This window comes from Teleopsis dalmanni, chromosome 2 (genome assembly GCF_002237135.1).
Source record: "Teleopsis dalmanni isolate 2A chromosome 2, ASM223713v2, whole genome shotgun sequence".
NCBI classification, from domain to species: Eukaryota; Metazoa; Arthropoda; class Insecta; order Diptera; family Diopsidae; genus Teleopsis; species Teleopsis dalmanni.
In genome coordinates, this window is record NC_051847.1 from 205,593,380 (window position 1) to 205,620,827 (window position 27,448).

At 28.5% G+C, this 27,448-nt stretch overlaps 1 protein-coding gene across 1 annotated transcript; it reads right to left on the reverse strand.

The window, feature by feature from the left end:
- Positions 1-1,597: 1,597 nt before the first annotated feature.
- On the reverse strand, positions 1,598-22,932 carry LOC119676619 (extracellular serine/threonine protein CG31145-like). The gene is made up of 4 exons (XM_038087865.1): positions 22,901-22,932; positions 20,344-20,649; positions 5,212-5,336; positions 1,598-1,680 (listed from the first exon to the last, which is right to left on the reverse strand). Exons 1-4 carry the CDS (start codon positions 22,930-22,932, stop codon positions 1,598-1,600), a joined length of 546 nt encoding a protein of 181 aa, XP_037943793.1.
- Between the last annotated feature and the right edge of the window lie 4,516 nt (positions 22,933-27,448).

Sequence of the window (27,448 nt, forward strand, 5' to 3'; positions counted from 1 at the left end):
TACTATATTTTTAAGTAATATGTATTATATGAAGATTTAAATTGCAATGCAGATGCAGAATAATAATCTATATTCATGGATTATGTATAAGGAAAAAATTGTGTATCTTTAAAAAGAAGTCGAAAAAGTCGCGTAGCGAAAAGATTTTTGAGTTCATTTCCACATTAAAAACCTGCTTCAAAAGAGAAAGATCTTTTAAAATCAGTAGAGATAATTTTTTAAGTACATACTCATAAACATTTAAGTAAACAATTGAAACAACCCATACAGGTTTTTTTGTATTATAAACAAATTCTAAGTGAAGGAAAGACATTTAGTCCCTCGAGTGAGAGCTAAAATGTCAGCTGTTAAACATTTCTAATTATCAAAAAGGAATAGAAGTTTATAGTTAAAGTGTTTTTAATATCAAAAGTGGAAATTAGCTTTTCATAAAATATCCTGATTGAACAGAAGAATTGAGATCTTCAAATGAAAACTAAAATATCAACTACAAATGACTTCTTAATATCCAATTGAAGACTTCAACTTAGTATTCTCATTCTGACGAAGCTGACGATATTAACATAAGCTGTTGGAACGAAAGCTAAAATATTAGCTGTTATTGACTTCTTGATATCAAATGGGAACAAGAGCATTTGACTCAGCATCTTCCTGATTGAGCAGAAGACGTTTAGGTCTTTGCATCATGACCAGCATATCAGCTCTAAAGGACTTCTTATTATTTATAAGAGTATAAAATCTTTCAAATTTTTAATATCAGATGTGAATAGAAACTTTCAGTTTAGCATCCTTTTTGTGTTTAAGCAGTAGATATTCTGCTCTTCGAATTAAAATCTACGATGTTGCTAAGAATAAGTTAGTATTAAATGGAAATGGCAGCTTTCGTCTTAACATCCACATCTTAATTAATTAGTAGACATTGAGTTATTCCAGTGAAGCTCAAAATATCATTGTAAAAACATCTTTAGTATTACAAGCGGATAGAAGCTGTCGGTTTTATATTCCTTATCTCCTATCTCCTATTAAAGCCTAACAGTTACAAAGAGTGTGACAAGACATCTATCGCATTTGCCATTTTTAAAATTTAAATGAAGTAAATAAACCGTTGAAGGCTTAAATATTCAAGCTCCTTGAATATTCCTTCTATCGGTGAATGTTTTTAATATATTTGTTTATTTAATTTTTATTGAATTATAATAAATAAATTGCTAAAAAATTGAAACACATATCCTTATTCAAAATGAAAAGGGATAATATTTTTAATGTTTAATTATGTAAATTATTAAGTAAACAGAGGGAAAACAATTGTGGTTACAATTAATTAATATTAAAACTTAAATGAGTGTTTAAAATTACCCGAATACACACACAAAATATTTTTTAACAAAAGCACTGAATAATATATTTAATTTTTTGTGTTTTTCATATAAAATTTTTTCGCTGTGATACTACAAAGGCATAGAGACTATAAAAAAAAAGAATAAATATTTCACTCATCATTGTGTTGTTTAATGAGCTTAAGTGATGAAAAGAAATAATTAATTTCATTGCTAAAGGATATTGACAAGTATTTAATGCTTGTCACATAATATTTAACTCACCTCATGGGTTTCATTAATGCCTTTACGTCATTGGGATATTCAATCATTAATTTAAGTTGCGTGCCGCCTTCTTTTTGTACTGCAAAAAAGGAAAAAAAATATAAAATACAAAATAAAATACAATAATGTTTAAATAAAAACATATTTAATTACAGGTATTTAATATAAATAAAACTTGTATTGGCTTAATTTTTGATACATGTTCATTTTTATAAAAAAACCTTACTTAAAATAAATATTTATTTTTATAATAGTTCACTGACCGCTCCAAGGCACTCGTGAAGTCTAGAGTCCTTTTATGGGAAACATTTTAATTAATAACAAAATATGCACATTCTCTGATGTAGTTTTTAATAAATGCAACCACTGCAAAACTATTAAAAGCTTAAACTTTTTGTCTTCTTAAAATTTGTAAAAGTTTTTTAAGTAAACCAGAAACAAGCAAGGAAGCCAGTAAGAAATTGCGCAAATGAAAATTGGTTTCCTTACACTAAACAGAATAACAACAGACTAAAGTTTTTGGAGAAAAAATAAACCAAAAATTATTGCAAGAAATACTTATATGAATATATTCATATATATATTGTACTATATGTAGAATATACTATATATCATAATATTCAAAAACGAGTGCAGTAAGCAAAGTTGCATAATAAAAATGTGAGTATAGAGTAAGGAAAATTAATTAATTGCACTGATTGGAGTAATTAGTAAAATTAAAGCAGAATTTTAACATTATTGTTGTCAATAGATTTCCATAATAATATATTCTATAATGTTTAAATTTCACAAAAATTGACAATGATCTGTAATTCAATCCGAATTACAACGCGTATCGAGCTAGATATACTGATGAGCTATATCGCGACATTGACTGCACTGAGCCTCATAACAAGTAGTTTTTTTGTTGTTTATATACAACAATTAGAACAATGTGTGCTTAACTATTCCCAAGGTGAAAGAGTGGGAATAGAAATGTTTCGTTCTATAACCGCTGTCGGTAAGCACGATAGAAGATGTCCACATCTTAGATTAAAAGATAAATTAACAAACGATTAGGCTTAGCTTGATTCTCAAGCTATAAATTGAACTGCCTGCTAGAAGCTATTACATACGAGGAAGTATCATACATATCTGGCTAATTAATTTAGAACGTTTATCGAAATTATGATCAATTTTAGTTTAACCATATTTCTAAAAGAATTTTTAATATAATAAGTAAACAATTTTATTCTTCAGTCAATAGAAGAGAAAAAATAGACGAAAACGACAAAAAGTTAGTTTGGTGCTCTTCTTCTTCTTTATTATAGGATTAAACTTGTTTTGTTACAACAATTGAATTGGATATATTTATGTAAAATTGTGACATATCAAATTATCATTTTCATGTTTCTGTAGAGCCAAACGTCTAGCATTCACGCCATCTCTTCGGCGGTCGATCGGGTAATCTCGCGAGTCGCGACTGTTGGTTTCTTTACCATTGCAATCTTGGCCAGGCGATAATTTTCCATTCTTAGTTTGGTGTTAAGAGTACAAAAGTGTAATATAATTTTTTAATATACTTATTGAATTGTTTGTATAATTATTTAAACTTAGCAGAAGAGTGTTTTTAACTACCTGTGTTAAGTCATTTTTGTTGTACTTATTAGCTGAGATGTACTCTTACTTGCATTCATTTTCTTGTGCTCTTTTGCTGTTTTGGATATATATTACTCAAGAATAAATCAGTCGTATGTGAACCTCTAAAGTGTGTTCTTTTTTTTTCTTAGTTAAAGAAAATGTTTTTTTTTGCTCTCGATAGAATTGAAGAACAGGAAAAACTATTATATTCAATAGTTTTCAAAAACTAATACATTTGTAAAATGCCTTTTTGTTAGTTTAGATTACTGGTCTTTCTTTAATATTAAGCCATTTTTAAAAGAATTTCTTCGTATATATCTTTCTAGCGTATTAGACAAATCTATCTAAGTTGCATTATTTGTAAACAAAATTTTTTTTTGCGTCAAATGCCAAAATATACACATACATTTATGTTATTACATTTGAACATGCTTAAAGTATTTTTCGAAAAGAACATTAGACACTTACCTCGTACAATACAAAGATAAACAGAACAACAAAACCACAAAGCACAACAATAAAATATCTTAACAGAAATTATAATTTGCAACAATGATTTGGTTATATGATCTGATATATATACACACATACACATATGTGTGAATAATAATACGCAGATGTTGTACTCGTATATATGTATGTATTTGTAAATAGTACATAAACAAATAACATTTTCGAACAGAGTTGAAGTTTTGAAAATTGCACTTGTATTAGTTTGGCATGCAAAATAGCTAACATCGGCACAGGCACAGGCACAGGCACGGGGACGGGCACGGGCACGCACACATCGTGCTTGTACATGTAAATGTTGTTCGCATTTCCTTTACACAAATTGTTAGAAATTAACAATTTTTGTGTGTGCAAATGCAGAAAGTTTTGTGCCTTTCCAGTTAAAAAGTTTGCTTGCAATGGAAGATACTTGATACATTGTTATTTGTTGTTCTATTGCTGTTTTGAATTTCGTACTGTTGTTTTTTATTATCCTTGCAATTTGTTGCATACACTCATACACTCATACACTCATACACTGATACACTGAGACACTGACACACTTGCACATTGGTACGTGCTATATGTTTTTTGTTGCACTGTGCTTAGTTGTACTGTACGGAGAAAAGTTTAATTTTTGAATTTTTGAATTTTCTATTGCAATGCAGCAAATGCACATTGTAAATCTTCTGCGAAGGAAACAGCAGGGATGTGATAAAGCATCTAACAATATAATCAGTGCATAAAAGTTGAAAACGAAACTAGTAGTAGTTCCTTGCCAGAAAAGGTACATAATAATTGGGTAAATTGTATAATCAAAGAGTTTAAGTTGATGTTAAAGTTTGTGCACTGCAAGCAAAAAACATAAATTTGCTACAAGATATCAAAATTAAATAATAAACGCACTCCGGACATGCAGCAATTTGCATTTTGAACAGCAACAGCTTTGAATAAAAAAAAAAAAATCGTATCATAAGAAAGTACCAAACCAATTGAGATTCGTAATTTTATACAATTTAAAATGAATATAGTCAGGAATTATTGAATCATAAGAACCGTAAACGTTTTGCTTTGCTTTTAGAAATGATAGCAAATTAAATATGAACATTTTAGCAAAAAGTGAAAATTACAAGAATTTAAACCAAATGAGAATTTTAGTTTTTGCATTACACAAAATGAATTTGATTAAAAAAGAAGTTTCGAAAATGAAATCAGTTTTTAATAGTCATAATTTCAGATTATATACGCTAATATGAAAACAATACAAATTTTATAAAATTAATTTTTAATATTCATTGTTCCAGATCTTGGTACAACTTTGCTGCATTTATAAATGTTGTATATTCCCTAATAAAGTTTAAAATGTGGTTGCCATATTATTAATTTGATATATACATTAAAAGTTAATGTTCCAGTAAACTACTTTACGATACAATTTATTTATGAACTTCGTAAAGTAAACTTCGTTAAACTAAAATTTCATTTCTGGGTAAATACTCACCGACGTGTTGTATTGGCAACTTAATCATATCACGTATCACAGCATCCACAAAAGTGTCATTCTCACTATAAAGTTCCTTTTTGGAGATGCGCAACTGGAAACGTTCTAAATTGCTGGCATTTTTACTATAATGAAAAAAAAAATAAAATTTTAAAATGTTATATAATAGAAAATACAAAATCTTGTAAAATAATAAAACAAAATAATATAATTGAAGTGTGAAATATTAAATAAAAAAATATATAATAAAATTAAATTAAATAAAACAATTCCCTTGGGGAATTATGCAGATCTGAGGTCAATTATTGCTTAGTCTGATGAAGTGATAAACAATAAATAATAAATAAAATAAACAGTCAAGGCGTAAAGAGGGCTTTTAAAAATACCTCGAGTTAAGAAAGAGTAAAAGTGCTCAAGTGCACTGGCTTGAATAGCTTCAACATAATTAATTAAAATAAATTAATTAATTAAAATATAAAAATTACAAGAGCGTTTTATATACGTTTACTTTCGGAACCGCAATGGATAATCTTGTATGCTACTTGCTACTGCATGTATATAAGCTAGTTTTTTCATACATTTTTATAATTAAATTTGAATAGGAATAAAACTAAAAAAGAAAGTACTTTAAGTAACATTACTTTAAGTACGAACATAAAAATCTGGGTTATTGTATATAGCAGCACTTTTGATAAATATAGATATGCAATGTTATTCACATTTATTATATAACGAAACAAATATATTTTATAGGTGTAGCATATATATGGACTTTAATACATTTTACAATATAGTAGTGGATTGATCTACAGATGACATAGCAATAATAAGATTTATTAACAGAGCGAAAATAAGCGAAAGAAGAAAATAAAATTAAATATAATAAAATAAAGTAGAGTAAAAACAAAAGAATATTAGTAGAACTATCAGCTAACAGCACTTAAAACGACAAGCAGTAATAAATAAGGTAGCAAATGATAATTTCAAACCAATAAGCAGTGCAAACAATTGAGAAAGTTATTAAAAGTAGAAAGATAAAGTGTATGAAAATGAATTTATAGTAAAAAATTGACAGATATCTTAAGAATACTGTGAACAAAAAATGAAAAAATTGTATGTTTAAGTAGCAAAGTAGCTCAATATTTGGAATGACACGCACTCTCTCGGTCGCTCCACTCTGTAACTATAAACTTAACAACACCTCACAAACAGTCAAATACCAAATTTTGAAGATTAAAGTACTGCCGAATAGAAATATCTTGACCACTTAGTATACCAAAGATTGTTTACCAATGTTAGTATAGTATGGTATACCAAAGGTAGTATACAAAATAAGACTATTGTTGAAAGGACTTTAATATATGTACCGAGTGAGTAGATTTAGCATTGTACTAGTGAGGACAGCGATAAGTGCATTGTTGAGAATGCAATGTTGTTTAACGTAGTTACCTGCCTTGAAGGTTTAAGACCACAGTGTCTTAAAAGACAAACCCATTAAGATAATGCATCAACAAACGACTCTTTACAAATTCCAAGGAATTTTTACCGGCAGCCATTGAACTGATGTATTGGTAAAGAACGAGCCCTATCCAACTTCTGCTGATCTTTGGATCAGACCAACCGATGTGAATATGCAACTCCATGCCGCATGAAAGTATAATGCAATCATTCTTCCCATGTAAGTTTAGGTAATAACCACAGTTATTATGACAATGTCAATTATCAATTGGTTAGAAGAGAAGAAGAGCCTTTCCTCGGGAATATTCTAACCTCTTACCCGCAAGAGGAAACTGGATTGATCACAATGAGCTTTATAAAGTATTATTTTAAGAAGCTATCAACGGAACAAAATCTCCTAATAAATTTTATACTGTCATAAGTAACTTTAAATTTCTCTACTGAGTTGGATTTAACTTATATAAAATAATTTAATATAACAAAATATATTAAATTAAAAGAAAATAACTGAAGAAAAAAAATTAATTTATATAAATGAGCTCTTATATAGACGGGCATGTGAACTAAATTAGTTCGAACATTTATTTGAAAAGTAACTGCTAACGATAAGAGGGGACGGCAATTTTTTATTGGAAAGAAAAGTAACAAAATGCTGACAATTGATGTGTTGGAATACGTCAGACGAGCAACTTAAATGGCCAACAAATCGCTAGGAAAGTAATTTCATTTCTGGTTTACCTAATCGAGTTTCCTGTTTGATTTATCAAAGCGAAGGAGTTTCAAGCAAATTTTATTATGCACAATTTTTCATTTTATTTTTTATTTTGCTCCAGCATGCACTTTTCTTTCAAAATGCAGCAGGATGCCATTATGCAACTGTATAAGCGTTAAGAAGTATTACCACTTCCCTTCTTGCGCTTTCAACTAGCACATTTAGTTGTTAGTCCTGAACTGCACAATTTCTAAGAAGATTTTCCTCCTCAGTTTTTCCTTCGTTGAATTGTTGATGAGAATGTAGTATTGTCGGAGAACGGAAAATGTGTAAGTATGCCAACGCGAACGTCACTTTCCTGAAGATTTTTTTCCTTTTTTGGTTTCAGTTTTAAATATCTTTTTCTTGCTTTATTCTTATTTTATTGCTAATGTGCTTTTTAGTTTGATTGTTATTAAGGATTTGACATAGATAAGTTTTATGTTAGCAGTTTTTTCTTAAAACAAACGCACGTTCGAGCTTATCGTGGCGTATGAGCAATGCAGAAGCTAATTTATAACAAATTTCTTTGTGTCATTATTTGATGTTGATTAGCTTTGACAATTAGTTGCTTTGAAAATGACAGATATTTTATCCACTGCAAATTAAGTAGAACTTTTTTTTTTATAAAATATTTCTTAAGAACTTAATTATGCTGGTAAAAATTGAATAAAATTAAATTTTCATCGCAGAAGGATTATGAATTTTCAGAGATGATAAGGTCTTCTATTATAATGGTTACATATATAATTATATATGCATATAGAATTAATAACTATAAGTTGATAAGACACATTAATATATAACCAACATAATTATCTCAAAGTTTAGAAGCATAAAAAAATTCAATTCCGAGAAATATGGAATATGTAAACTAAAAAGATGATAGATGCATTTTCATCTTAATTTTTTTGTTTCAGTTGGCGGAAAATACATGGATCTCATTCTCCCCAGAAAGTTTGCCTATTATGAAATCACAATTATCAGAACACAATAGCTGTTATAATTAGAATTAGAAAAACTTTTTGTCAAATTAATAAAACAAGCAAAGGCAGTCTATAAGCTACAATGTATACTACTGACAAGAAACAGATACTTAGAGCATGGCACCCTATATTCCAGGGATCATCACTTTCTGCGCTGTGGCAGAGTAAATAGGAAGACAGATAAAGTTAACTGGTCTACCAGTTGCGATACCTGATGGGAGTTTTTAATGCAGTTAAAAATGGTACACATTACTTAAAATATGTCTATCAATATCAATGAAACTGTTAGTCGAATTTAGAGAGAATCAGATTTATATAGAAGAAATGTTTTAAAATATCTAAAAATTCCATCCTGGCACTTCTTGATTTAATCACTAATGGTAATGTTTAACTTATACACATTTTTAATAGACGCCGATTAAAATACCGACTATATTCTTTATCGAATATGTGTTTGTATATAATCCTGGCGATTCTATATATAATTTAGCTACGTTCATTATTTAAAGTCTCTTTTTATATTTATCTGGTACATATCTTGCAAAAGATTAATAATCTTGCTGAATCTGTCATCTACAAGACTAGCGCCAGTGTTAGTAACATTTTCATTCCATTTCACTGTATAATTTTTCGGTCAAAAATAGATGAGTGTCATTTGTCTCTTCTTACTTTAACCTACAGTTATAACTGTATTCTTCAAAAAGTGCTTCTAATCGATCAGCACTTGTTCATCATGGCCTGGTCAGTGTGAAGACTGAATTTGATATCATCGTTTCTTCACTGTGAAGACTGAATTTGATATCATAGTTTCTTTAGTGAGAAAACTATAGCAGTATTGTCGGGTTGTTTAGTTCGTTTCTATTTGTACAGAAGCTTCTTTATAGACTTCCCTGCATAAAAGAATATAGTTTAATCAATCATTGAGAGAATGGCTTCGTATACCTATGTCGGTCCAAAGACAGCTATATAGTATTTTTGTATGCAACGATATTGGTTTTTGGGAAGATATTAGTAGTCACCATCAAAAAACTTCAAATATTTTAATGATCCTTTTAAAACATTAAACATTCTTTCTGCTCACAGTAAGTTATGAGCTGAATAATTCTAATTTGAATGGTTTGAGTTTTACATTTCTCTTTCTGCAGCTTGTTTTATAGCATAGATGTCGTTTTTATTGACATGACTCAAACGAATGTAAAATCAGAATCATAGAGTGGGAAGTTCAAAATTTTTAAAATATTCAGTTTTATTGTAGAAATGTAAAAAATTTTTATTAGTACTAAACATTAATTGAGGTAACATGTAACTGAAGTAAGTAAAGTATAACACTAAGGAAACTAATTGATATGGGCTGATTTATTATCTTCAAACTGGATACATATAATGCACAAGATTTATGTTACCAGTCAAAGATTAATAGAAGCTATTCAATCATATTTAAACTACGAAGAGAAAGATTTTAGGCTTTATAAACTTGAAGAAGCTATCTGATCGAACTTTACAATAAAATATCATTAATTTAAAATATTTTATTGGTATTTATTTAGCTTTTAAGTTTCACAAAGTATGCATATTTTATACCTTATGCTCAAAAAGTATCCGGATATTGTTGTTTGTTAACTACTTCTGAAGTAATAGACCTTTTTCAAAAATTTTTTGTTATGTTGATACACCCTTTCTTGACATATGGTACAAATTTGAGCGCCATCTGTCAATTAGTTTGTTTACAGCAGCTGTTAATGTGAGACTACCTCAAGTGCATTTAGCGATTTTCACTATGGAAAATTCTTGTTTTACGCGATTTTTTGACCAAACACGACACCACTGTCATAGCTCAGGCACCATATTCGCCAGATCTTGATCCGTACGACTTTTTACTGTTCCCGAAACTCAAATTGCCCCTTCGTGGTAAGCGTTTTGAGCCGATTGAATCGGTAAAAGAGAATTCGCTGAAGGAACTAAAAGCCATACCTTCACGGACCTACGTAATGTGTATGGAAGATTGGGTTAAGCGTTGGCATATGTGTATCGCTTCAAAAGGAGCATATTTTGAAGGAGATAACAAAAATTTGGAATAAAATTTAAATTTGTATGTTTTATTTACAAAATCCTAGTACTTTTTGAGCCTATTGATGTATAAGTTAGCATTACTATAGATATGACTACTAGATTTCATAAATACTTTTAACATACATTTGATAAAAATGCTATAATATATTTATTTAAGTTTATTGGTATAAGCTTCTCAAGATAAGATAATGTGTTTATTAAAAATTTAGTTTATAAAAGCTTTGTTGTTTTTATTATTATTATGGCACTTAATTATTTTTAGTTTTATTTAACATTTCAATTATTTTTTTTCATATTTCTTTATATAACTGTCAACAGTAATATAAATAAACATAATCAGAAATTAAAATCTTGTTTTTTCTAACCAAATCAAGGAAATTAATATAATTTCCTTAGATGTTGTATTTAGTCTCAAATGTTATTATTATCAGATTTTTTCCTGCTCTGGTTTTTTTTGATTAATTTCCTGCTAACATTTTTGTGTGTGAGAAAAGATACGAAATTTGTGTTTTCAGCATCAGCAAGGTTAAATGCTCTTAGAATGTCGAAATAAATTAAATTATAAATGCAATAAAATAATTTATTTTCATTTTAAAATAAAAAATTTGTTCATTTATTTAAATGCTAACACATCACAGAATTCTTAGCATATAGTGGGGAGTAGAAGTGGGAGTAGTGAAAGAGTAAAAGTAGTAGAAAAATGAAGCTAATATAGATTATGGAGTAAGTCTAAAAGTATTATTGTTACAAATAATGAATAGAGTGGTAGGGTTTCTTGGAAATTATTTAATATCATTTCTGATTAAAGAGCCCATTTTACTTTTGCATACAATGCATAAGAGACCTTTTATTTACAAGTGAATAGAAGAACTAACATTAAAAGAAGATATAAAGGAAAGTGTACAATACGATTGACTGTTCCAACAATTTCCGCACACGAAAATTGATATAATTACTTCTTCGTGACAATATGTACCCACATTTAATCCAAAAAACTATTAAAGTACTTTAAATCAACCTTCTAGAGCAGATTTAAGGAAACGCTTAAAGAATCTATATTTCATGTAATTTTCATACAAATTGTAGGAATATAGTAGAAATGTAGAAATATAAAAAAAATATGGTTTGAATTATTTTACAATACAAAGTTTTGAAGCTTGACATCGGTGACATCTGTGTTTCTGCAATATTTTAAATTAAAACGATCATTGTACCTGACTCAAATGCTCGTTTCGTACTGAGTTTTATAATCGCTTCGCCTTGTATTAATTTGCAGTTCAGGACGTTTTTGCTATTCTTTATTTCTTTAGTTCTGATTACGTCCAACAAATTCGTTTTGTATGCAAGTAACCATGAACTAGAAAGAAAAATAAGGGAAAAATCACACGATTTCTTCGCATCTAATTTACGTGACTCAATTACAAAAGGATTTATTTTTCATATCCTTGTTATAAATTAGAAAAACGTTTGCGTTTCACTTTACTTTACTTTTGGACTGCATGGAAAAAGCAAGTACAAGAGCTACAATGTTTGAAGTGCAATGTAAGCTCTACAGTGTATTTGTCTTATAATTGGAATAATATATATACATTGTTAACTAAAGAGTAGTAGGGATAAAAAAAGTAAAAAAACTTTAAATTCAAAAAAAAAAAATTAGAAAAAATATAAAACTAATTTCAATGTTAAACAAGTCACAGTCGCGAAATAACAAAATCATTTCACATAAAAAAAAACAATTTTATTTTAATTGACAAAAATAATAATTGCTTTTATCGAACACTTAATATAAATAATAAAAATGACTTTTTTTAAAATATGCACTTTAAATAATTATCTATGAAGTAATATCAGGTGTAGCTGCATTTATTTTATTCACGTCACTTTTATGGATTGGAATTCAAAAAACTTACTAGTATATATATAGTGAGTAACTTAAACAGACTATAAAACATATCTTTCTTAGAATGAACAAACAAATGTTAAAACACTATTTAATGTTTCGAATCAGCAATTTTGATTTAAAAGTATATAGAGTCAGAATCATAGTAACTGCGCTGATAACGACTATTAAACATGAAACATTTTGTAGTCCTATCAGAGGGCACATTCTGGAAAATATCAATCTCTTAGAGAAATCTCAACCAATACATAAATTGTAAAGACTTATGTAGGCCGTGATAGTTGATTTTATCAACTCATGCAAGGCTGTCTTAAACAGACTCCTTGTGCTGAACAGAGAGAATATTGAAAGTCTCACAAAAGTTCTTATAGGATACTACTAGTTAATGCGGTATCTCGAAGTAATTGGTCACTCACGGTTCAAGCATTCAATAAAGGTGCTTTTGTGAAATGAATGGTTAAATGTCTGAATATAATTCCTTGAATTAAGCAATAGTAGATTTGTTTATATTAAAGATTGAACAATTTTCGCATATAACATATTTGAATATTATTCAAAGTATTGTCGTTAATTAAAATTCGAAGATTAGTTAAGACAACTGGGGTCACCACAATATATCATCTAAGTCACGATGCCACCATATCAATAATACCAGCATTCCATGTCAGTGAGGCCCTATGCTCCACTGGGAGAGAAAGACAGCAGTATGTAAGTAAGTAACTCTCTGTCAAGAACAAGTTACTAAGAGACGAGAACTATAAAATACACACAACTGAAAGACCACAAATATAAAAATATATATCTAACATGTTAAACTAATATTATTTATATAATAATATATAGTACATGTGTGTAAGAGAGTATAAGACAATAGCAGAGAGAGAGAGAAAGAGAGGGAAAGAGATAGTGACGTCAGTAGCCATTAGTCAGTAGTCAGTTGCAGTAAGTAGTCGAATCTGAACAGTTAAAGTTGTCAGTTGAAGTTGTCAGTTGTAATCAGTCGAAGTTGAACAGTGGAGGTTGTCGGTCAAGTGATTTTGTATTTTGCATTTGTTAATTATGTTAATGCTATTGAAACACACTAATTATTAAACATAATTAAATATATAACTATAAATTATTAATAAACTATATTATACATTCTTATATGTATAATAAGAAATCAGATAATAAACTAATCCACTGAACTCTTTACGTACTTCAATGTAAACAATTTAATTTCTCTGCTTCTTCTGCACACAATTCTTATTCAATTATTCACTCTATGCACATTTATCTTCCAATTTATATTTCAAATTTTTTTACGGCTTTTGCGAATCATAGTTAATATCTAATCCTTTTTTGAATCAAAATCGTTTAAAGAGATTAAAATTTAACAGAAACATAGTCAAAAATGATAAACGCATTTAAAAACACAAATTAAAAATAGTATTTCATAAATGATTATTCTCTTATGCATTCTACTATAAATGTTAAATGTAAAATTCCAGAAAAATTTTACTTTCAAGAAATAAATTTAAGATAATTTTTTCTATAATTCTCTTTCTGCTATTAAGAATACTCTACTTTTCTTTTTATTTTTTAATCAATGAAAGTGCTCATTAGTGGATTATAAGTTTTCTGCTTTGACTTTTTATTGCTAATTTTTAGTCAAGTTAAATATCGTAAGCCAATAATCCTTAAATGTGGTTGATCAACTTATTTTAGATTTTTATTTTTTTTTATTTTTAAATGGACTTTCTTTTACTTAAATAACTAAAAGAGAATGAAAAACAAAATATTGGAATGAATGTGTAACTAGAAATGTATCTTTTCTATAAGAAAACTGAATGAATGTAATTAGAGTCAATTAAACATGGTGAGTCCGAAGGGTATTTATTAACTTTTCTGCAACTTTCCATTGCTTCATCAAGTTGTTTTATTTGCACGTAAGTGGGAATGTGGTAACAAGTAAAAGTTGACAAAACATATCCTGTGAGCATGAAAAGGTACCATAGAAGTTAAAGGTCAGAGTACTCATTGAAGGTGATTTTATGTGAGGTTTAAAAGATAAAAAAGTGTCATTCTGTTTAATCCATATCAATTACGAGTATAATTGAGACAACTTGAAAAGTAAATATTGGTTGTGATAATATTGAAGGATGATACTCTATGTTGAAGTTCCTTTTTTGAATTTTAAAGCTTAGATGCTAAATATACTTTTGTTTTTGTCTATAGATAGAAACATTTTTAGATATGGGTGATATAATAATTAGTGTTTTATGTTAAAGAAAAACCAATTGCAACAGCCCCATTAAGCATAAATTTTTCTCCTTCTCCACTAACATTTTGTTAAAGATTGTTTATCAAAGATAAGAAAAAAATTAATTTTTACCCTAAAAGTATGCAATAAAAAGAATTTTATTGCAAAAATAAATAAATAAAATTTTTAATATCTAAATTTTATTTATATTTAAAAAAGATGAGATGTATTTCTTTGCTATTGTTAATTTATCTATTATTATTACTAAAATATGCTATTATTGCTTAAGTGCAACGAAAACAGAAGTTGCTTAATATGAGATTTTTTTTTAAATACTATTTCTTATAAATTAATAAAAAATTTATAATATTGCCAAAAGTCTTAAGTTTTGTATATTGCAAAAATATTTGTAATTCTGAGAAATTAAATGGTTCAAAATTGTTTTTAAGTATGTGCAACTGTCAGTAAATTTTTAGAAAACAAAATAAATGGCTGCAAAAAAGCTGTGTAAAAGTTTTAATACCAAAAAGACAAGTTATTTTCTCTAATTTTTAAAGGAAAAGCACTGCCACGTAAAATAGCAAGGATAAAGACTAAAAAAGTATGTAACCACAAAACCCACAATAAAATATCTTTCCAGTCCGTCCAGTTGAAAATGAAAATGAAGAGCTTCTTGTTATCCGTTGTTGAATAGAGAAATGTCAGTAAAATTTAAAGTCAACAGCTGATGTTCCACAAGTGCACAATGAAATCCAAGGAGATTCAATGAAAGGCTGACTTAAAGTTATACTCAAGAAACTTGGAAAAAATGCCAACATTTTCATAACAATAGAGGAAAGTTTATGCATTAAATTTCTACAAAAACTTGCATAAAAACTTAATCATTTAGACCAAAAATTAGTGGAAAATCTAAATATTTTTGCAAATATAATTGCGCTACAATGGGCAGAGAGGAAGTATACAGTTTTATATAAATATTGTGTGTTTATCTTTAAAAATTCTACCATATAAGCTTCGAAGGTGTTCATAAAATATAGAGCTAGACCACTTCGGTACCCTTAAAATAGTATACAAACCTCTTTATTAATATCTATATAAAATTTTATGAACCAAAGAAAAAATAACCTATAAAATGTCTGAAGTTAGTAATCAGCTTAAGTTTTGCATAATTTTGAAAGTCAAACAACTTCATCAATTTAATTCAATTCAAATTTAATATCAAACAATGCGAAACAATGAGAACAAATGAGCATCAGCTGCCAACTTAAATGTCAGTCATCTTGTTTTAGTACTCAAAGACTGTCGAACTTATTGAAATGTTGTCAATTTAGTTACTTAAAGATTTGAATATTTAAATTTTTTTCTTCATTGAAATTAGTTTTACTTCATTGCCTTCGAACAATGAATTTTCAGTTGCGTCCCTTTTATCTTGGGTCTTCATGTAAATCTTTGTAACTGACATAAAACCTTTTCATGTTGACAGCCAAATTAAACTTTAAGTTAAATTTATTCTACTTAAAAAATTTTGCAAACAATAAATCAATATTTACTGACATTTATTAAATATTTAAAATCAATAAATTCTAGAAGCGATTGTGTACTTATGAACTCATGCTTCAATAGATGACACATCAAGAACAATTGTGAATTTTTTTTTTTTTGAATTCATTTTTATAAATTTAAGTAATTTAATCTCACATATATTGCATTTAAATTAATTTTTCCTATTAAAAATTTATTGTGTAGCTTTTTATATAACATTATGTTATAAATACTTTTGACAGGGAATAAGTTTTAAAAATTTGTGTATTTTGTTGTAATGGTGGCCGTGTGCTTGCCGGAAAAGGATTACTGTAGGAAATGCAACATAATCGGAAAAGGAATAATTTCTCATTATTTTTGGCTGAATGTTCAGCATTAACAAGGATATAGTCGAAAGAGTTTCTTTCGACTCAGTATCATAACATAAAAGAAACAATAAATAAGCGAATTTCATTATAATTATTATATTGCAAAATTGTACACAGCCGAGTACTTCTCCAAATCTAACATTTTCTTTAATATTATAGTATTGAATCTCAATACAGATTTTTAGTACTTTAATTGAAATGAAATACTCACATAAGTGCTTTCTTGTTTTGTATAACATTGCCACAAAAACTCTCAGCACCTATTTTGAGGTCTTGTTTTCTTCCATACAAAACTCACAACTTTTATGAGACTAAGTTGTCAATTTCGTAAGGTTATAGTTCAAGCTACAATTTGGGATATTTGAACTGCTTTGTATTTTACATCAAATGGCATGATCCAACCAATATAATTGCTCCATTACATAGTTGCAGTGACTCATCTTCAGCGACTAAAGACAGCCTTCTGTCTAATATAGCCCGCAATAATTTATGCTTTAATATAACAAGAACCCTCACAAGAAACCCCTGTAGATAAAATAAAACCCTCCAGTTGAATTTATATAGTTCAATAAATTTTTTGTTTTGACTATTGAGCAGTCGGACAAACTGTCATGAAAGAACTTTCTTGTAAAAATCTGTGTTTTCTAAAATCGAATGTTAGGCAATCATAGAGGAAATGTCTTCCAAACACAAAATAAATGATTCTATGTTATGTTCTATGTTAAATCATAACATTTCCCAAATTTAGTTTGTAATTGTTGTTTTTTAGTTTTAATAACTAATATGAAAATAAATAAATTTATTATTTAATTTTAATATTTTTTTATATTCGAATTTTTCAAAAATTATGTGTCAATAATTGTACTGCAACCTGTGATATTTGTGGGAAACGGCTAGTCAATCATTTATAAATACTTTATAAATGTATTAAGTAAAGAGTTTTTAGAAAGTTAGAAGATACTTCATAAATTTTCATCAAAAGCTTAGTAATTATATTAATGCACTCGATGAAAACTGCACAACATTTTAAGAAGATTTATTTAATATATTCAAATGATACTAGATACTAAATAAAGCTATAAGATTAAAAAAAATATATTCCTGTAAAGGGAATATTTTCTCTATCATTTTGAAATATCATTTTATGTCGTTTAAAAACAACAATTTTGAAAAATATTTAAAGAAAATTTTTTGTACTTTAAAAAATTCTAGATAAAAAATTTCATATCAGAGCTAAACTTGATTCAATTTATGATGAATATTTTATAGCTCATTTATTATTCCGAGTACAAATCATTTTACTGGTGTGTTCATATAAATCTAGACGTGCGTGTGTGCTCATATCGTCATATCCACATATCCTCATGACAACATTGAACTCGTAAAGCATTCGAACAGAAATGTGTGTACAATATTCAATAATATTGCTGCATATGATTTTCATATACGATTTTTGCGCACACATAAGTTTATGTATCTGGCATGCATTTAAGCCACTTGTGTATCTGTGCCACGCCAATCTAGCGTAAATTTTTGTTAAAATCATTTCACAATTTTCTGTTTACCTCCGGCAACTCCGTGCCAGGACAGCTCGAGATGTACAACAAGCGCAGGCACAAATGCATGCAAGTGTATTCGCTTGTAAACCGAATTGAGCTGAGTGAAAACTATTGTTCACTGCATGCCTTCTACCCCATTGATCAGAGAGTTGTTATCTGCTCCTGCACCTGTTATGCGATACTTGAGATACAAAATGTATTATCCTTCTTGTTTAAAGGAAATTGATTTTTACATTTATTCAGCTACCGTAACAATTGTTACGGCTCTTCCAGCTGTAATGATTATATTGTATCACAAGCAATCGACATTTCCATAGCCGACTGCTATAGTGCGAAGGATATTTCTAGTTTTTATTTCATTTTGATTTATTTAAGTATCTTTATTTATGTGAAGTTTTTAAGCGATAAATAAAGTTTTATGCGATATTCTTGCCTTTGTCGATACTTTCTTGAAATTGATTCATTAGAGTTTTTCTATTCGCTAGGGGTTGCGAGTGATGAATCAGTTTCAGAGCATAAGGTGTATGCGTATGTTGTCGAATTTGATAGTGGTTTTTGTAGGTTTAAATGGATTTAAGTAATTCTACTATAGCGTATAGTGTTATTTATAATAAAATAAAAAATTAAAATAAAAAATGCATAAAATTATTTATATATTAATATTAATTAAATGCTTTGCTTTTTATAAATACATATACGTAATAACTTATTGTTGGTGATATTGAAATCACTTCAAAAAGCAAAGTCCAAACAAAAAAATTTGTACCTTCGCATCCTAGTCTTCTCTACTATGATATGACTGGCTCATCAGTATACCTATAACCTTATAGGTTTAACCTAAATGTCTGCCAAATAAAATTTATTTTTAGTCTTCTAAGACTAAGACTCGTCTTCTTTTTTTTTTAATAACTATTGCTGCGCTAGTTTGTCTTGTACAATCGTAAAGATCAATACTAGATATTCTCTCTTATTGTAAAACATAATGCAAGCATTTAACGCTACATTCTACTCTTTCAACTCATGGTTGGGTCATTAAAGCTCCAAGAATTTGATGAGTTCAACCTTAATTCCTGTGAACCAATATTATTATTTGGAATTCTAAGAGTATGCGTTATACAACTGCATTTGCATTCCTAAATAACTATTTTAGTTTTAATTTGGCTAGTACCAGCTCAAGTATAAGATACTCTCTGATACCAGCTCTGAATTTTTGACAGGATTGTACCGATTATCTTCCTTGTTTATTAGTTTATTTAAAATATGACATATTGAGGTGTCATAATTTCTAGTTCTAATAAAACCAGCCTCTAGTCTCATTAATTCTGAAAAGAACATCTTTCACTGCTCAGCTTTTATTTAGTTTTATGCTATCGAGATATATTATTGATTGAAAACATCTAGTTTTTCGCTTTGGAAAAAATGCAACCCCATTTTATGGGTATGATCTTACTTTTTAACATAATAATTTCTAGCACGGTCTGAAAACAGTTTATTTACTGTGAAGTAAAGCTACTTTGGAACCTAGAGCAACTAAGGTAAAATGGATGTATACCATCACAATATGCCAAATTTCATAATTAGGTAAATGGCGTCAATGGACACTGAATTGTGACTTATATGCTTAATTCTTTTAAGATATGAATAAGCAATGGAACAGATAAGATGGATCCTTGTCATACTTCAGACTTATAAGTGATTGGATACTTTTATAATAAGTTTTTGAAAGTAATAATTAAAAATTTATTTATTTTTGTTTTGATTAACAAACGGAATTTTTACATATTGATTCAAATGGAAAGCATAATTTAATGGTTAAAAAGATCTACTTTAAGCAATTATTCGTAATTCATTTTAATGGTTTTGCTAGTAGAGTGAGAACTGTCTTAAGTGTAAACCTATAATTGTCCATTAAAGAGAGTTGCCTTACTAAAAAGTGTTAAATTATTTAAAATAATGATATAAAGACAATCGTTTTATTAACAGGGCTGTCAATTAAAATGCTTTCCACCTTTTTTTTTTTAAATAAAAAACAAACTAGACTAATTTTATTTCGTAGGAAATACACAAAAATGTTATTTCGATTTTAATTTCATTTCAAATGATCTAATCAAACCACAGCATGTCAGTGCTATTCGAATCATGGTCTTAAAATATGTAATGCAATTAAACTCCCTTAATTTTCGACAAAAGTCCAATGTTCAAGCAAATAATTTCAAATCAATGAACGTAGCTATCAATCTATTAACAGTGGCTTACCCTGGTTTCATGTTCATAATTTCACCTAACGTTGGATTGACTTCATCGTCATCAAAATTACTATCCACAATGACGTGCGTGTATTGCTGACCAACCACATCAAGCAGTATTCTCGACAAGTCATCAAAGCGATCATGCGGTGAGGGCTTCTTTGTAGTGAGGAAATTTTGTCTCGCATCAGGTGCAGTCTCCTTTGAATTGATGGGCATACCAACACTTTGACTACCAGCACTGCCACCTGCAGCGCTGCCAGGACGTGCTTGCGTTGTGGCCGGTGTAGATGCTTCTTTCGAACCAGATGAATTGCTGTTAAATGAAACGTAAAAATAGAAAAAAATTAGCAAGGCTAATATAGGCAGCAACAAACAGTTTCAATAAACTGCAAAAAGAGTTTCGAACTTAAACTTTTATTAAAAGTTTACAGTAAATAATTACACTTAAGTTTGTAATGTTGCAAGGATTGCTCCATGGCAACATTCCATTTAGCAGCAAAAGTTTGCAACTTTTGTTATCTTATATTAGAGATTACAAGATTTTTAATTAATTTATGCGCTCAGGTGTGTAGTTTTCAAGTGCGGATATTTGCATTTTTATTTTTTTTTTCATCGTAATTTGCATTTTACTCTCCTCTAACGACAAAACTCTAAAATTTTAAGATATTAAAACTATTTTAATTTTTTCGAAGGGCTTAATAAAGTTTTAAGTAAATAAGTATTTAAGTATAAATTGCTATATTTAGGCATACAATTATGTTCTTGAAGTAAATTGGACTTGTTAAAGTGTTTGATGTAGCAAGTTACTTAATTTTATTATTAACTTTATTTTCAAAATCTATTTAACTAGAAACAGGACTCCCGCAATTACTTGTGCTACTTCAAGGATGACGAGATGATGAGTTTTTAATTAAATTTTGTTAAAGTGATTTATCTGATTTCTAATAGACTTAATATATTAAGATATAAATAGTTCAAAATATCAGGTTATATTGAGAAATAGTGCAGTTTTGTGTCACACTTTTTGCCAAAGTTTAATTAAACTCTCGAATATCCTAGGATGTGATTTAATAATTTACAAAAATTTAAGCAACGTTGATTAAAAGTTAGTTTAAATTGATTCAATAATATGCCTTGCTATATATATGTATTATATATTTTCCTTACAAAAGATATTAAGTATATATATGTAATATATATTTGCAATATACAAATATTACAAATATGTGTATAGTGACTGATGCTTTGATATATATTCGTTTGTTTAAAGTATTACTTAAAATAAAAAATAAAAATAAATTTATTATAAATTTATAATAAATATCAACAAATCTCATCATTGTTTATAATTGCTTACATGATTATAAATTTTAATAACAATGGTAAGTTAGTAAAAGGAGGACATTCCCCAAAAAAAAATTATTTAATCTCTTATTTTGCCAAAAAATAGCATGTAAATGGAATTAGAAATATGATATAGTAAAACTCGATGTTTCCACTACCCAACAGCACCGCGACTATGCTTTGCCTTTTGTCTTTATCTCAGACCAAGCAAAGCCAGATATTCACAAAGAATGTAACTATAAGTTTTATCTCCTTTCAGTGATTTTATAGTCCATCTCCTTTAAAATAATTAAACGCACGCAATAAATAATTTGCAGTGATACTATATAGGTATATTAATCATCCATGCCCTAACCAAGCATTCATGAGGTATACAAATCTCAAGGTCGAAAGGTCGAAAAGACACAAAACTTGACGTGAGGTCTGACATATCTTTCAATGATAAAAATGTAAAAAAAAAACAGATTTTTTTTGCTATTAACGGAATTACCACTGAAGGGATTACGAATATACGAATATATTGGACATCAAATTTGACTACTGGCAAAATATGGAATATCAATTTGAAATAGTATACATACTATTTTTCAGACAATACAACTGTTATCTTATTTTAACCCCCGAACTCAAAAGTATACTCGAGAGGTAATCGTTTTTAATGACAAATGAGATGAGGTTGAAATCACAAGGTAAGCTCAAGACCCAAACCAAAAAGACCATAACTAAATTCGAAACTACGGTAGCACAAGTGCATAAAAGCAAAAGAGATTAATTTATTAGGCATGGATTAAATATTGAAGATTAAATACTTCCAAACTTCTATGGTTAGTACAACTGTCGCATCAATCAATGCTTAACCTTCTTGATAGTTCATATTAACTAAAAAATTATTATGCTAAAAATTTTTCATATATTGGTTAAGGGGAAACAGTATGTTAATCTGATAAAGTGAATAAATGTTTATGTAAATGTTTACTTTCCGACCATCTAAAATATATTCGAGTTGTATTATCATTTAATCCAACTTGTGGGATATTGATATTATATACCGATTTCATTTGCATATTTTCAAGTTTAAACCTGTCCTTCACATCTCATACGTTAACTTTATTGCAGTTGCTGACATTTTACAAGCTGTAAAACTTCATTTTTAATTATTTCAAACAACCGATTTCCGTTGTTGAGAAGTTTCTGTAAAGGACAAACTTTTAATTAAGTACCTTTGAAGCGAACAAACCATAATTAAGGCCATTGTACTAGTAATATTAGTGAAATTTCGCATTTTAGTGCGATGAATTGGATCTGCGAATATGGGTACAGTGCAGCCAACAACGTGGCATTGTTGTCATTTCGCAAAAGTTTTTGTTACTTATTTGCAAAAATGTAGGAAAAAAGGATACTCTCGCAAATTCCGAATTTCGAGTCAAAAATGTTGACTTAATTATAAATGTAATGAGCCTCGTAAAATGGTTGCATTTTGCAGGTTAGTTTATGTGCATTTTGCGGTTTGTCATTCCTCCTTTTTTTTGTGGTTTGGTTTGGTGAACTCTTGATTAAGGACCGAACAATACCAATTAATAACTTTTTGCATTAAAAGAACTATTTTGTATTCAGTTAGAGTAGGGAAAATGATTTTAAACAAATAACTAAATTCAACATTGAGTTGAGTTATAACCCAAAATTTGTTATCGATTAATTTCAACACAAAAATATGGGGCAATAATTACTAAAATTATTTAGTTCAGAGTAAAAAGTAGAATTCTAGAAGAACGATTAGTTAGAAAAAAATCAATTATAAGTAAAATTTTTCAATTTACATATATATGGTGATATTTAGAGTTAACACATGCTAACAAAAAACTAAGAAAAATACTTTTAACAAAAAAAAAATATTTCTTAAATCTTGATATCATTCTTAAAATTGTTAGTGTTACATTTCAGTTTTTAATATATTCTCTTTAATTTAGTTCTCTAACTACGAACATCTCTTTATGTGATTAAGACTACCATATTTAATCATCCTAAACCTTTCCATTTTGACTTATTGTTTAGCTGCTTCAATTCGACTTCTTCCTGTATCTTGATTTATATGGGCTTCCGAAAAGAATATATATTAGGTTTGAATAAGGACATAAGGAGTGTGGAATAAAGTCACTAATTTCATATACAAATTACAAAATAACGAATTTCAGTAAAATATGTTGCTATTTCTGCAATTTGTTATATTTTATTCAATGTATATCTCAATGAAAGACAAAACAAAATAAAGAAGCTTGACAGTATTCTCCCAAATGTCTGGGTCCTAGCTTCAGCAATATTTAAGTCACAACCTTTTCGTCATGCTCTTACGCAAATTTAATTATGTAAATGTTGTGTCAGTTGCAAATCAACACAATCTAATTGAAAACTTAGAGTCACTATTCTAGTTAGATCTGTCAGAGTCCTCTGATATACATGATTCTGTAGAAGAGAGCGACTGAAATCAAGCTTCTCAAAACTGAAGTTTGTTGATTCCACCTTAATCAAAGGGAACTAAATAGAACATTACAAATAATTTTGGTATTGTGGGCGCACATAATCCAAATATTTAGGAAAATACTATGTCTTTAACCCATATGAATAAAAAACATATCTACTAAAAACCTAGATTTTATAATGCTCTTAAGGCAATTTTTTAACATTCTTCGGGATTTAATATGTAATTCAATGCGCTGCTATACTTGACATGAGAACAATATCAAGTACAGTAACTCTGCAGACTACCAATCTGTTTCTAAGACTATCAATTATTTGTAGTCTTTGAAAACATTTAATGGAATAATTGTTTATATAGGTACACTGTTGGCCTGAAGTGCATTTATGTTATTTAATAAGTGAAACTGAATTGTCTTTGTTTATAAATATAAACCGAATTTATTGTTAATGAAGTTTATTAAAAAAACGTATTTTATTAAATAAACTATAAATCAAAAATTTCAAATCAAAAATAACTCGAAGAACTTGTAATGTAATGTCATTTAATGGTTTATGGGTTAGGCTAAGGCCTTTATGTACTACAACCAGCTCGATTTATTAAGTCGAAGAACTTAAACATAAATTCATATTAGTCAACTTAATGACTATATAATAAAAAAAAATCGGCTTTAATACGATTTAGAGGACTCAAAAATTAATTTTATTTTAAAATTTGCAGCACTACATTACTGCAATATGTGGCTTTGATCGGATATAAATCACAGTGTAGACTGATGACGGGTATTTGGCACTACTCGAAATATCTGTATGATTGGTCAAAAACATTCAGTTAATTGAAATAAAATTATTTTGTTTATTTTTTTAATTGTTATTTACTTCTTTCTATATAAAAACTAGTTTAATCGTTACATTTGTTAAACTGAATTAAATTGATTCCAATTTTATTTTTTTTATTCATTTTTTGTCACTCCAAATTATAAGTTTAGCTGAGGTGTCATTACACTGTCAAATCTGTCGAAGCAATAATTTTTCATCTATTGAGCACGCCATAAACATTTTCTTATGATTTATTAATTAAATAAAATGTGTTAAATAAAATAATATTAAAAAAAATTTAATTAATAAAATTATGGTCTTGATGTCGTTATTATAAGTGTAAATGTTGTCCCCACAAAACCGAATTAGTTAACAAAATAATTCATAGCTTGACACCTGCATTTACTGGGAGAAAGACGTTTCGGGAAGTGCAATAACTTACTCTATTCCAAGTGTTTTTGTTAATTTTAATATAACTTTTAATCACTCTTCATAACGCATTTTATGTGTAATAAATAAACATTTTACGAGCCATAAATATTTTAAAAGAAATATAGTTACACATAAATTTATGAACTTTTCTATACGTAGGTATATAATATAATATTTATTAAAGTTAACCTGTCCGAAGTTCGTAAACTAACTCTATATACTCTTCCATAGCTGCGTAAGTAACCCATAAGCCAAAAGTCTTTGCACATTTTTAATACCTTCGGTTTTTGCAGTCTTACGACTCATATGTAAATTCAGTTTTAATAGACGTCATGTGGACGCAAGACCATAAGTGTTCATATTTATGTCTTTCTATAATAAAGTGAACTACGTTTTTTCCAAAATATTAAATATTTCAAGCTACGAAGTTGCATAATTTTGAGTTTTGACTTTAACAATGAAGTCATATGAGCAAAAAGTCACTATTAGGAAAGCTTGAACTTAATGCTTGGCTCATACTTGAAGAGCGCAAAGAGTTTTCTCTTATCAAATACTTTCCGGTACTTATAACGTTTTGATATGTTATTACACAACTTCCGGAACCGCATTCAAGCAAAATAAAAACTAAAGTGAAACGTTTCCAAGTAGTTGCAGTAGCGTTCCACGTCAATATGCAAAGTTTAATGCTTAAGTTCCTGTTGATGCCACAAAAGCAGTACACAAATACGAAGAGCATTAAAATTTAAAAAGGGTTCATATATTGTGTCGCCATATAAAATACTCAGAACTTTTCAGGCAGGCATACAGACAGGCAGTCAGGCAGGCTATCAGGAAAGTAGGAAAGTAGAAAAGCAGGAAGTAGGAAGGTAGACCGTCATAAGTTTTTATTGCGTTGCTCGACCGTTTAGTTTGCGAATAAAAATATGAATATTATAGTTTACGGCTTATGCATTTCTCAATTGCAATCTGCTACTTAATTGAATTACAACTTTTTGCCGCAGAAACTTACACACAAAAGACACAGAACTTTTTGCCAACTTTAGCCACACTTTTATGTGTGCTGGCGTTTCTTCGGTCTTGACTTAAGGTTTAAGCGTTAAATAAATATGGGAATAAATTAAAACACTGACCAATGCAGTTTCAAGGAATATTAAAATTGCCAACGGGTATACTAAATAACGTAGCTTTTAACCTAGTTTCGTTGTGAAGTTAATAAAGTTTATTCTCAGCACAATTGCTATAAGCCAAAACCACCAAGCATTAATATTGTGGAACTCAATTGGCCAGAAGAGGATTTGAAATGAATCCAAGGCGTAAGTTGTAATTTTCAATTATGCATTAATTATTGCACTTCCAATTAAAAGTTATCACTTTAGTTTGAGTGAGTAAATCAAATACAAGATGCATATATGTAACATTTAAAAGTGATTTATAAAGTATTAAGAGAAATAGACACACTCAATGATGGACTGAAGTTATGCTACACACCTTGATTTGATAGTTATATTAACACAGTAATAAGATATATAAAAATATTATAAGTAATTTACTTTAGAAACAAAAGTTAAGAATGTTATGTCCTTTGACAAGAAATTAATTTTAACTTAAAAGTAGAAAAGAGTGAGAAAATTTTCAAATCCCAAAGAAATTTTTAATCAAGAAATTTCTGCTGTTGGCCATGTATGGTATATTTGTTTCGCATATCGTCAAATATTTATCATCAGCCCAATATTTATTTGAAGAAATCAATTGATATCATTTTCCGTTTAAATTTATTGGACTGCAACTGTGAGGAATTCAACTCTGTCACACAAAAGTCAACCCACACTTCAATTGCCTTATTTAAATGAAGAGTTTGATCAATTTTTATTGTTTATTCATAAACAAGTATTATATTTATTGTTTTATTAATTAGAACTAATGCTTAATCCGCAATAAGAAAATATAGTCATAAATCAATTATTTATTATTATTTCACTGAATCTTTTCTGCTACTCTTGACAATTTCTATGAGTTGTTAATTAAAATATAACACACACTAGTTA